Source organism: Artemia franciscana, chromosome 1 (genome assembly GCF_032884065.1).
Source record: "Artemia franciscana chromosome 1, ASM3288406v1, whole genome shotgun sequence".
In the NCBI taxonomy this organism is placed as follows: domain Eukaryota; kingdom Metazoa; phylum Arthropoda; class Branchiopoda; order Anostraca; family Artemiidae; genus Artemia; species Artemia franciscana.
Window position 1 is genome coordinate 24,434,358 of NC_088863.1, and position 14,536 is coordinate 24,448,893.

The 14,536-nt window shown below is 36.8% G+C and overlaps 1 protein-coding gene across 2 annotated transcripts in view; it reads right to left on the reverse strand.

Moving 5' to 3' along the window:
- LOC136027253 (heterogeneous nuclear ribonucleoprotein 27C-like) overlaps positions 1–10,807 on the reverse strand; it is a 50,013-nt gene extending 39,206 nt beyond the window's left edge. For both annotated transcript variants that reach the window (XM_065704336.1, XM_065704328.1), the window contains exon 1: positions 10,653–10,807. In XM_065704336.1, the coding sequence (XP_065560408.1) occupies positions 10,653–10,687 (35 nt within the window). In that variant the 5' untranslated portion in view covers positions 10,688–10,807. The remainder of the gene's footprint in view (positions 1–10,652) is intronic.
- Positions 10,808–14,536: the final 3,729 nt, after the last annotated feature.

Consider the following 14,536-nt stretch of genomic DNA (forward strand, 5'->3'; position numbering starts at 1 on the left):
CGGTTTACACGTTTATGGTTCGTATTTATCTATATGAGGGTTTGCCTGTTTTACTGACTAGCAGATTTTCTTTAACTAATAACTTAATAATTTAAGCCATGAAAAAGTCACTAAAAGGGACTTTTAGTGAGCAATTTAGTGAGCAATGAGCAACTTTTAGTGAAGCAATGTTCCTTTTAGTGAGTTTTGCATCTCTAAAATCTGTTTTCATATTTTTAGCATTTGGCAGCTACCGCTGCAACCATTTAATGTAGCCTAGCGATGTTTTTTCATTGGGCTATAAAATTATGGCTGCAAGTCTCATGCTGATCAAGATTAAAACTTTTTACCCATTTTAAGGAAACGGATTTTTCTATATTTTTTTTTCTCTGCAGCATGGTGCTCTTTGCATAAGGATATAAGTTTCAATTCAATCAAAAACATGCCTTTTACTGGTTGCAAGCCCACCCCTCCAATTTTTCTTACACATAAGGTTCCTTGTTTTTATGTGTAAGGCACCTCGTTCAAAATGATTAGGGATTGAAACATACTTTGCCAATTTCTAGGTCCCTAATAACCTCCCCTGGACGAAATCCCTGATTCTCTTGATCCAGGGAACAACCCCCAAAAGTTCTGAGCGAATTTCAAATACACAGCAAGAAAACCCATGCATAAATAATAAGTAATTTACATAAAATTATGACCCCATGCCCTGCAGGGAATTGGAGATGTGGTGTTTATTTTGTCCCCAGGAGAATACTTGCTGGGTCTTTTGAGGGTTTTTTTTACTAAAGACTTCAAAAACTTCGATCCTATACTTTGGGAGTCATGTGAGGATAATTACGAGTTTTTCAAGAAGAGACAGAAAGGTAAAAAGGCTCATTTTTCTACCAATTTTTTAAAATCTCCATTCGGAAATACTTGGGCCTATGCTGGTAGATGAGACTTCCCGCTATATGTGAGCATAGTTACTATTATGTCAAAGGTGATATTAGACGTTTTTTCAGGAGGAAAGATGTGCCTTAGCCATTTTTCCAGTGGGAGACTAGCATGTTAAAAAATCGTAATTTTCCCCTTAATAGCTTAAAGTTAAGTATTTATTTAATATCTTTGGTTTTTCGGGGGTTGCTAATGGCCCTTTGCCCACTAATCTAGGAATTTTCTGCCACAATAGTTTTCCAATGTATTTCCCAAACCCCCCTCTCCTTGTGTACTTCTGGGATTCATAGCTTCTACAACTCTCTTGGCTTGTCATTGGTAACCCAAATTACTAGGTCTAATTTCAATAAATCGAATAATGAATTTGATTGGAACCATTATATGAGTTTTTGCCTATGAAAACAGGTTTTCCCAACATGTTCTGCAGCTAGCACGGCACTGGAACAACATTAAGATGTTTAATAGCTCATTTTAAAGGAAATTGTTACATCTAGTCCCTTTTATGAGAAACAAAAACAAAAATAAATCAAATCAGTTTTTTTAACGAAAAACTACATTTTTGTATACAAAAATGTGTTTGTAGCAAAAGCTGCAACCTAGTGAAAGATGAACAAAGCCAAAAGTAACCGAACAAAATACCCCATAACCCCCTAAAAATGGCATCAGATCAAAAACACGAAATATATTACATAAAAAGCAATAGTATTTTTAGGGTTTTAACAAAAATTCTGGCTTTTGAATTGAAACTAGTGAAATACATGAGAATTTAAAATTTATTTTATTTAAATTCTCAGTTAAAAATCTCCGAAGTCATTATTTAATTATAATAAAAACAAACTCTAGCCCATAACAACAGAAATATGAAAACAAATCATCACATGCATGACAATGCAACATATATAGATAGGATGTATAAGAGATCTGTATATTTCAATATCAGTGCAGACTTAGATATCATGGTTGTAGAGATACCTGAAACCTAGTAAAGAACAAACCGCATCATATAGTAACTACTAAGAAAAATACAAGTAATCTTTTGAAAAGTGGCTTTTCTGAAGTAGGGGAGGAGAACTAACCACAGTCCTTGGGGTGAGCGATGTAAGTTATGGAATCTGTACAGTACTTAAGCGTAGTAGTTGTTATCAGGAAAGAGGGGCATGTTCGGCCCTTGGTGTCACAAATGGTCAAGAGCATTTGAGTATAGATTTCTGGAAAGGTTGAGGGAAGTGTAGAACTGAATCAAAACACACAGTGAACATATAGGTTGCCGAAAGGGTGTATCGCATGAGTGGCTAAGGGAATTAAGTTGGAATTATCAGGGATTGATCAAATTACCAAAAAGCAATATGTGTGCACTACTACTATAATAACTACTACTTCTACAGAAAATACTACGAAGCTAGCAGTAATAAAATGAAAATTTCAGAGAACATTTAGGAGGAAGTTGAATTAAATCAAAATACACTACGTGCATATAGGATTTCAAAGGGCATGTCAGCAACATCTTAGGAACAGGTTAGAGCAGTAAATCGAAACTCTCAGGGTGTGATAAGAGATATGTTCAATTTACCAAAAGGAAATATTTGCATACTACTAATGCTATTTCTGCTACTGCTATAAATGTAATAAATTCAGGAAATATTGTGAGTGAATTTGAACTACAGCAAAACAAAATGTGTGTATATAGGTTGCCAAAAGGGCACATAAATACTACCTTAGGAATTACAGAGTACCAAGTTGAAACTTAGAGCACTTTTCGGGGGAATAAAACAAATCAAAAGGCAATAGTTAAATGCTACTACCATTACAACAACCACTAGCACTAAACCTAAGGGTATTAAGGTGCAAATTTTATAGAATGTTGAGGGGATGTTTTACTAACAAAAGATACCCTATTCAATATCCGGGAAGTTCCTGTCAGGACCCGCTTAGGGTATTAAATTGAAACTTTCATGGATGTTAGAAAAAATACTGGTGGTATGAGCATACTACTAGTAATACAACTACTGCTATGAATATTACTACTACTAAGGCTAGGGGTGTTAAGAAGAAATTTTCAAGGAATACTTAGGGGGATATTCAACTGAATCAAGTTTTCCAATTCTGGAAAACTTATTTCAAATAACAAGTTTCCCTCCCTGAGGAGTAAAAATGTGTTATTTACATCAAGATAATGTTTCTCTTTTGGAGTGGCTTCTCCTCTTTTTCTAAAATTCTAAAAATTTCCTTAGGATAATCCCTCTTAGACTGTTAATTTTGAACTTAGTATAATTTCAAGAAATCTTCAATCAATTACCCAACAAGGCATTTTCTCATGTGATGCCAAGCTAGAATACATTTCATCAGTAGTTGCTAGTTCTAATAACAGTGTTAAGACTGTGTGAAAAATTTCTACATTGAATGCAAAAGATTTCTCGGTGAAAATAATATCTACATTATCCTGTTTTTGAGCTATGTATGGAGCTAGCAGTGAATTGCACTGAAGAATGTCTTAACATGTCGGCAAGAGGTAGAGTTTTGGTTGAAAGTTATAGCAATAATTTTGAAAGTATCAAATCACACAATCAGATTCAGCGTATCAGAGAACCCTACTATAGAAGTTTCAACCTCCTATCTACAAAAATGGAGAATTTTGCATTTTTTGTCAGAACATAGATCACAGATGCGTGTTTATTTGTTTATTTGTTGTTGTTTTTTCCAGGGGTGATCGTATCGACCCAAGTGGTCCTATAATGTCGCGAGAGGGCTCATTCTAACGGAAATTAAAAGTTCTAGTGTCCTTTTTAAGAGACCAAAAAAATTGGAGAGCACCTAGGCCCCCTCCCACGCATATTTTTCACCAAAGTCACTGGATCAAAAATTTTATATAGCCATTCTGTTCAGTTTAGTCGAAAACTTGATAACTATGTCTTTGGGGACGATATCATTCTCCACAGTCCTGGTGGAGGGGCTGCAAGTTACAAACTTTGACCATTGTTTGCATACAGTAATGGTTATTACATAGTGTACAGACGTTTTCAGGGGGACTTTTGCGTTGGGGTCACACACCCTTCCTGCTTACCTTCCCCAGATTTATCGAGGTACCCGTTTGGAGCTGGGTTGTCTCTGGCTGAGTTTACAGATTAATGCCAATGACCCTTGTCCCAATCCACAAAATTTGTCAGATTTCCATAATCTCTTTGTTTTCTCGAACACTAGCGGGGCATTGGATCAGTATAGAGAGCAGTTTAATGGCAAATTTTAAATGGAATTGCAAAATATAGTGCCTTTAGTAAGAATTGTTTTTTAAATAGAATGAATTTTTACATAAAAACTACATTTTCATGTACAAGCTTGATGGATTTTGTCATTTTCGTATGTTAAAACCATATATGACGGAATAAGTAAATGCAATATTTATAAACACTTATCTTTTGACAAGGTGATATAAGAACTACAAAATGGATCGATGTAGTTCATTATAAGAGGCGACAATGTAATTTTCATCGGACATAAAATCTAGTAAAGAACAAATCACCCCACATAGTAGCTAAAAGTTAAGATAATACAAGCCTCTTTCCTTGACTGAACAACAAAGAAAAATATCACAGTACTTTGGTGATATGATCTTTATGCTGTTGTAGGCATTTCTCTAAATTCCGGTGAGTGTTTCCTATATAGTATTTGCCCCAGTTATAATGATATTTGATAGCCCCCTCTTTTGTGGCTTTATCCTTGCTATAGTTTAGGATTTTCATGATTTTGAAATTATTCGTTCATTAAAATAAACACATTATTTTATTTCTTTTTCAATTCAAAGAATATGACGATAGAATTTCTTATTTTGGAATTTAGCAAAGCTGAAACTACTAAAATGTGTTAAAATTGAAATTAAGAAAATGTTGTAAGCTACACTGGACTTTCCAATGTCCTCGAAACTTGGAAAACTCTACCGATAATCCTAACTTTAACATTAAGAGATCTATTATATTGTGATCTAGCCACAAAAATGGACAAACCTAACAGATTCAAACGGGAAAAATTTTAGTAACGATAAATTATTATTGTTATTATTGAAGCAGCCAAACCTTAGAAATTCAAACAAGAATACTAGAGCAACGATAAATTATTCTTGTTAGCATTATAGCTCTGGTCACACATGAAAAAGAAAATAGAAAAGCTAACGCTTGCAATAATTGAACTATAAAAGAAAATAATGAGATGACCAAAATATATTGGTGTTTCTTTGAACTTTGATCGACGTAGCTTGTAGTCACGTATTGATTCATCTGTCTTTTCAAGTTTAGACTCTAACTTGTTTTGCTTATTCAAGTGTTTGAAAGACCTACCTGATTCTTGAAGGAATTTCAAAGCACTTTGTATGTATTGTCGAGTTCTTCTGACTCTGGACAGTAGTTCTGGATCATATGTGCTTAACAAATCTTTATCAAGAGAATCTCGAATTTTTTATAATTCTTTTACTTTATTATCTTTATTCAAGAATTCAATACTTCCTGAGAGATTAACTTTCTTAAGCTTCGAATCTTGGGGCACGAGCAGTTCACGAGCAGTTGTAGAAGGAGATAAAGCAGTAGGCGTTTGTATAGGAGTAGCAGTAGCAGTTTTAGTGGGAGTAATTATAGTAGCAGGAGTATCAGTACTAGGAGTATTAACAATAGGAGTAGATGGAGTAGTAGGTGTGATTGTAGTTGTAGTAACAAGTGTGGTACGAGAAGTAGTACTAGTAGGAATATTACCATCAGTAGGAGTAGAAGTTGGCATTGTGGTAGGAGGAGTCATTGCAGTCTTAGTGGTTTCTGAGGTAAGAATAATAGAAGTATGTGAGTCTGTAGGGGTAGGAGTAGTAGTGGCTGTAAGAGTAGCAGAATTAGGACGAGTAGTAGTAGAAGCAGTAATTATTGTAGGAATAGGAGAAGGAGTGCTGGTAGTAATAGTCATAATAGGAGTCGGGATTGTATGTATAATAGCAGGTGTATGTACAGGGATAGCAGTGGGAGTAATAGTAGTAGCAAGAGTACTTGCACTAAGAGTATTATCAATAGGAGTAGGTTTAGTAGTAGGTGTGATGGTAGTTGCAGTACTGGGTGTGGTATGAAAAGTAACACTAGTAGTTTTAATAGGAATATTCACATTAGTAGGTGTAAGGGTCGGTATTGTGGTAGGAAGAGTCATTGTAGTCGTAGTGGTTGCTGGGAACAGAATAGTAGGAGTCCATGGGTCTGTAGGAGCAGGAATGGTAGTTGTTGCAAAAGTTGCAGCAATAAGATCAGTAGTAGATGGAGCAATTACTGTAGGAATAGGAGTAGTTGGAGCGGTAAGGGCAGTAGTAGAGGTAGTAGGAGGAGTAGTAGTAGAGGTAGCAGCAGTCGGTGTAATAGAAGTAAGAGTAGTGGCAGGACTATTAGGAGCAGGAGTAACAGCAGAAGATGGAGATGTAGAAGGAGTAATTATCAAAGTTGAAGGTTGTAGGATTGTAGGAGTCGAGATTGTATGTATAGTAGTAGGAGTTTGTAAAAGGGTAGCAGTAGGAGTAATAGTAGTAGCAAGGGTATTTGCACTAAGAGTATTATCAATAGGAGTAGGTTTAGTAGTAGGTGTGATGATAGTTGTAGTAGTAGGTGTGGTATGAGAAGTAGTACTAGTAGTTTTAGTAGGAATATTAGGATGAGTAGTAGAAGGAGCAATTACTGTAGGAATAGGAGGAGTTGGAGCAGTAAGGAGTATTAGTAGGAGCAGCAGCAGTAGTAGAAGTAGCAGTAGTCGGTGCAATAGAAGTCAGGGTAGTGGCAGGACTATCAGGAGCAGGAGTAACAGCAGAAGATGGAGCTGTAGAAGGAGTAATTATCAAAGTCGAGGATTGTAAGATTGTAGGAGTCGGGATTGTATGTATAGTAGTATGAGTATGTGTAGGGGTAACAGTAGGAGTAATAGTAGAAGTACCAGTAGTCGGAGCAATAGAAGTCAGGGTAGTGGCAGGATTATAAGGAGTAGGAGTAACAGCAGAAGATGGAGTTGTAGAAGGAGTAATTATCAAGGCGCGTAACTCATTTTTGTCACATAGTTCCAAATCTTTCCCTAACAAATTCTCTCCTACTTGTGTTTCACAAGGAAAAGTCTGTTTTTTGTTGCGATCTACCACTTTCAGTTGGCAAATATCTTTTGTTTTGGGATCGGGACTTCTGTTCCTGGATTGTAAATAACACTCGGCTGAAACTTTTTTTTTTAATAGATCTCTACTGTCTTCATTAAGTAGCCAAATATATTTGTTCATATTTACAAATGTTCTTTTTGCATCTTTACTCTTTAATTCGCTCAACTTGAAATTTGCAAATTTTGTTAGCGCACGTAAATCCCTTGAATGTAAAAGAGATGCACTGACATCTTTACCACACTCACAGACACACAGAGACACACAGACACACACACACACAGACACACACAAACACAGACACACACAAACACAGACACTGACACACACACACAGACACACACACAGACACACACACACACAGACACACACACACACACACACACACACACACACACACACACAGACACACACACACACACAGACACACACACACACACAGACACACACACACAGAGACACACACACACACAGACACACACACACACACAGACACACACACACACAGACACACACACACACAGACAGACACACACACACAGACACACACACACACACAGACACACACACACACAGACACACACACACACACAGACACACACACACACACACAGACACACACACAGACACACACACACACACACACACAGACACACACACACACACAGACACACACACACACAGACACACAGACACACACACACACACACACACAGACACACACACACACAGACACACAGACAGACACACAGACAGACACACAGACACACAGACAGACACATAGACACAAAGACAGACACACAGACAGACACACAGACACACACACAGATACACACACACACACAGACACACACACAGACACACAGACACACGCACAGACACACACACAGGCACACAGACACACACACAGACACAGAGACACACACAGACACACACACAGACACACAGACACACACACAGACACACAGACACGACACACACAGACACAACACACACAGACACGACACACACAGACACAACACACACAGACTGTGTGTGTCTGTGTGTGTGACACAACACACACAGACACGACACACACAGACATGACACACACAGACACGACACACACAGACACGACACACACAGACACGACACACACAGACACGACACACACAGACACGACACACACAGACACGACACACACAGACACAACACACACAGACACGACACACACAGACACAACACACACAGAAACGACACACACAGACACAACACACACAGACACAACACACACAGACACAACATACACAGACACAACATACACAGACACGACATACACAGACACGACACACACAGACACAACACACACAGACACAACACACACAGACACAACACACACAGACACGACACACACAGACACAACACACACAGACACGACACACACAGACACGACACACACAGACACAACACACACAGACACGACACACACAGACACGACACACACAGACACAACACACACAGACACAACACACACAGACACAACACACACAGACACAACACACACAGACACAACACACACAGACACGACACACACAGACACGACACACACAGACACGACACACACAGACATGACACACACAGACACGACACACACAGACACAACACACACAGACACGACACACACAGACACAACACACACAGACATGACACACACAGACACGACACACACAGACACAACACACAAAGACACGAAACTATGCTTCAAAGAAGCATAGTTTCCATACTATATGACTTAGAAATACTAATTCCAGAAGAGCATCCATTTTTGGCTGAGTCTCCTTCTCCATGGGGCAAACTAAAAATGCATAAAGTGGGCTTGCTTTAAGGTGACATTACCCATAGAGCAAAGCATATTAGTCCATGAGCCCTGTGGGAAGTGGGACAATCTCTGTATTCTACATTTATTCAATAAATATAGAATACTGACCTTTCCCTGCTGCCCACAGAGCTCATGGACTAATACACTTTGCTCTTTAAGTAATGTTACCTGTAGGCAAAATTGGATGTTTGTTTTGTTCAGAAACAGTTGACTAGTTAAAACTCAAAATTGAAAGTGAACCATCTTGGATATGAACACTAATGGATATGTGAGTTTTTTAATTATCTTTCTACTTCCTACTATACAGAAATTACCAGTGATAACTGGAATTAGTATTTAAAATATAATTTCATTCATATTGTATTTCAAAGCCCAGACCACTTTATGCATTTCTAATCTGCCCCATGGAGGAAGAGGGTCAACCAGAAATGGATGCACTTCTGGAATTAGCATTTCTAGGTGCTATAGTATGGAAACTATACTGCTTTGCAGCATAGTTTCCACTTTAGACAGCTTGTGATGAAACTAAACAATTCCCCAACTTTTTGAAATTTTGGCAATCTCAACAAGATATGCCAGAGTTCCTATAGGCCTAGCATGTAAGATTTTTTTTTAACTGAGAATGTCATCTTTGAGAGTTTTTCAGCCTTTTTGTTTGAAAAAATCAAACTTTTACTGAAAATCCAGTAAAATTCTAGTTAATTGACTTCTTGCTATCTCAGAAAGGGTTTAGGTTAAGAAAATGAAACTTTCAGGGATGGGTCTAAAGGCTAAAGTATGTCCCAGGAAGGTATTTACAGTACCCACCTCCACTCCTTTGCCCTCTAGGGGGCCCTGAAATTTGCCTACATGACAGGTCTATACCTATTGAAATTTTGACAAAACAACATTTTACCTTAATTTTCAGTTGCTAGTTGCTTTTTCTCTGCCTTTAGTTCTGAAAATACAATTCCTGTTATTTGAGTAGAATTCTGTGCCATATATATATGTTTTTTTTTCAAAATTTAGGAAATGTATTTGCATATCTTTAAAACCTTGTAAAATGGAATTCAGCAGTTATGAAGCTGAAAACAATTTTGTTGTACTTCAATTATGCAGAAGATCAATTTTGCAAGGTTTCACTTTTATAACACACATATTTTATAGGTCATCAAAGGTCAGGGCCCTCTAGAGGGAGAAGAAGTGGAGGTAGTTGCTTCAAATACCTTCCAGGGACAAACTTTAGTCTGTAGATTCATCCCTGAAAGTTTCATTTTCCTAACCTAAACCCTTTCTGAGATAGCAAAAAGTTGATTAACTTGAATTTTACTGAAAATCCTTACTTTACCCCAGATTTCCCTCAAAATACTTACTTTACCCCAGATATCCCTTTGTCACTATATTCACAATAAGTGTACCTAAAAGAAGTGATTTCTGCCTAAAATAGTGTAATCTCCATAAAAGTGGAAGCCCTGGCCCACTACTGAAAATTTCATTTTCCTAGCCCAACCCCTTTTCAAGATTAAAAAATAGCTTGTACAGAATTTCCTTTTTCTCACAACAACAACCATTATATTTGAAAACAGTGTTGACAGGGGAATTAAATAAAAGTATACTTTAGATATTAAGCTAGCATATCCCTGTTTATTCTTTAAAAGTCCATTGAACAGGGTGTAAAGTGCAAAGTTCTATACCTAGTTCAATTCAATGGCTACTATATTTGGTATATGAAACATCAAATAGACTCACCCCAATGTGTCATCGTCAACCTGTTCCTGTTTCATTTTGATATTTCTAACTGTTAGAACCCACCTTCCTGTCTAAAGTTCTTCTTTTCTTTGATGACAGGAATTTTAAGGCGCGTTTCTCAGTAGGATTACTAATTTCAAAAAACTTTACCCGTTTTCTTAGACAAAATATCCCACAAGGGAAAATTACCCTGAAAACTTACCATTTGCATCACTACAGGACGCTCACGAGTTTTTTTTATGAGTTTCACTGAGAACTTTAATTTCAACATCAGCTTCAGCAATTCCAAAACCAGTCAGAAGCAATGGATACTCCTAAGTCAGCAAGAAAATTTCACAAGAAACTATGTAGATTAAACTCTCAACGGTCACCCTGAAAAAAAAATAGAACTAAATCCTGCTTTTTCTGGTACATAAGCGCTTCATTTTTCTATTGAATTCAAATTTTCATTTCTCTGGTACATTCTAGAGAGTTTCCACGCATCGAAAAAAAACCAGCTACAACCAGAAAATACTGCTTCTCATTTAAATACAAACACGTTACAGTTGCAGTAAAAAAGACTGAACATACCTCACAATGAAATTCATGATTAATGCAAAAAAAGATTCGTCAGATATCAATGTAAGGTTTTCAATGGAAAGAACAAAATTATAAACCTGTTTGGAACGAATATCTGGAAATTAGCCAATATCAAAGGGCAAAGTTTCTACTCTGAAGTGAGTATGCTTGAATTTTACCAAGGCAACTTTGTGAGAGCGCAACGGATATTGCCGTGCCTTCTGATTCCGGGTATACAGGCTAAAAAAAACTTGGACCACATGGCTCTATTATCAAAACACCTGTGAACAAATCATTTGCTACTGCTACACTTTTTATTTCAGATATAGCAGTAAATGGATGGAAGATAAAATCTGTGCTTGGTCCTAACTCCAACCCCAAATCAATTGAAAACAGAAAAGTTATTGTATTTATCTCATCTAAGGAGTAGAATATCCTTTGGGAGTAGAACAGTTATTGGGAGTACAGTAGAACAGTTAGAACAGTAGAACAGTAAAAAAAACTGTTTGAACACCTACAAAAACACGAATCTAGGGGTCACTACGGCTCAACGCTAAAGAAACTTAGGCTAAATGGCTCTAGTATTATAATATCTTTGAACAAATCGGTAGCTATTGCTAATTTTTTTTTCTCAGATATAGTAGTAAATGGTTGTAAGGTAAAGTTTGTGCTTGGTCCTAATTCAATCAATTCAATCAAAAACAGGAAAGGTCTTGTATTCATCCAATCTAAAATGGTCACCAATATGAATAATTCTATTAGGGAGGTCCAAGGTACTGATAGAATCCAGCAAGTGATGATGGCCTTCAAAAATCCAAGTCCTATCGCTATGCCTTTTGTTTGCACCTTTAATCAGAATGTTCAGTTCCAACTGAAAATCTCTGTTTGGGGTGGAAGGTATGTAGTAAAACAATTTATCCCCCGAGCAACACAATCCTTCAATGGCCAAGGCCTTGGCCACACGGCTTCTAGTTGCCACAGAGGTAGAAGATCTCTGCTATGTAATAGACAAGTAGACAGCACACCCTTAAATAATGTTCATAATCCAATACAGTGAAGGAGGAGCAGGTACTCAAGCGAAAAAACTGCAATGGAAAACATGCTGCTAACTTCAAGGAGTTTTCAATACTCATGAAAAAGAAAACTGGTGCTACTTACTCATTCACCAATAATGTCCAAATGAGGACTGCTGCTGAGGTCCTGAAGAAAAGACTTCCAAATCTTACAGTACATGTCCCCATGGTATATACAGGTTCTTTCCTTCCACTGACTCTAACAACTAAATTTTGGTCTCCAGGTGAGGAACTCAACATAAAGTAGCCCTAAATGGCCATGTTTGAAAGTATTGCAAAGCAGATTTCTGATTAATCTCGAGTTGTATTTATAACGTCTATTTGGAAACTGATCAAACAGTTTGTGGTAACGAACTGTAGGAAGGACCGACCCGGCTCAATAGTAACTAAAACTCTAAAAAACGGAATGTTGACACCAATAGTTACACCAAAAGAATCGGATTTAAATGCTAATTTTAAATATATAAGTTTCATCAAGCTTAGTCTTACCTATCAAAAGTCACAAGCCTGAGAAAAAATACCTTGATTTAGAAAATAGGAGAAAACACCAATAATAAGTCACAGAATCTTAACGAAAATCACCCCATTAGATTCAGCGTATCAGAGAACCCTAAAAGTTTCAACTCTGTAAAAGTTTCAAGCTCCTATCTATACAAAATGTAGAACTTTGTATTTTTGCCAGAAGACAGATCACCGATGCGTTTTTTTTTTAGGGTGATCATATCGACACAGTGGTCCTAGAATTTTCACGAGAGGGCTCATTCTAACGGAAATTTAAAGCTCTAGTCCCCTTTTTAATTGACCCAAAAAATTGGAGGGTATCTAGGCCCCCTCCCACGCTCAATTTTTCCCAAAGCTGCCGGATCAAATTTTGAGATAGCCGTTTTGTTCAGAGTAGTCGAAAAACCTAATAATTTTGTCTTTTGGTACGACTTGATCCCACACAATCCCTGGGGGAGGGACTGCAAGTTACAAATTCAGGCGTCACTCTTAAGGAATTGGGGCAAAATTCAAGCTTTAGTGTAAAGAGCGAGGTACTGAAGAGGGGGCGAATTCCCTTATGCACGTAATAAAAATATACAAATATAGAAGTTCGTTACATAAGTTAATTCGTAAGTTACGTATATTTATTGCTAATAAAAAGGTTCGTAAAAAAATAAAAAGTTCTAGTTGCATTTTCAAGTAACCAAAAATTGGAGGGTAATTAGATCTCCTCCCCCACCCTTGTTTTCTTATCAAAATCGTTCGATCAAAACTACGAGAAAGCAATTTAGCCAAAAAAAATAATATGCAAATTTCGTTTTTATTATTTTTGTGCGGTGAGCCAAAATCAAAACATGCATTAATTTAAAAACGTTCAGAAATTAAATAAAAAAAACACTAGTTTTTTTTTAAACTGCAAGTAAGGAACGACATTAAAACTTAAAACGAACAAACATATTCCGTATATGAAAGGGGTTTTCCCCTCCTCAACGCCTAGCTCATTACGCTAAGGTTTAAGTCTTTGTCAAAGTTCTACTTTTTAAAACAATAAAAAACTTTAGCATAAAGAGCAAGGCATAATAAACATATTTACAATTTGTTTAAAAATCGGCCCAACTTTTATTCTTATGTTGCAATATGTTGCACCATATATTGCAATATCACGAGTGTTAGAACCGCAAGCGTTAGACCATAGCGGACTTTTAGTTCAAATTAAATAAAAAAAAACAAGTTTTTTTAAATGAAAGTAAGGAGCGACATTAAAACTTAAAACGAACAGAAATTACTCCGTATATGAAAGGGGCTTTTCCTCCTCGACACCCCGTTCCTTGTGCTAAAGTTTTTTATTGTTTTAAAAAGTAGAGTTGCGAGAAAGAATCAAACTTTAGCGCAAGGAGCGGGGTGTCGAGGAGGAAAAGCCCCTTTCATATACGGAGTAATTTCTGTTCGTTTTAAGCTTTAATGTCGCTCCTTACTTTCATTTAAAAAAACTTGTTTTTTTTTATTTAATTTCTGAAAGTTTTTGAATTAATGCATGTCTGATTTTGGCTCTCCGTACATAAATTACTAAAATGAAATTTGCATATTAATTCTTTTTTTGGCTAAATGGCTTTCTCTTAGTTTTGATCAGACGATTTTGAGAAATAAGGGGTGGGGAAGGAGGTCTAGTTGCCTTCCAATTTTTCGGTTACTCAAAAAGGTAACTAGATCTTTTAATTTTTAACGAACGTTTTTATTAGTAAAAAAAAACGTAACTTAAGAATTAACTTA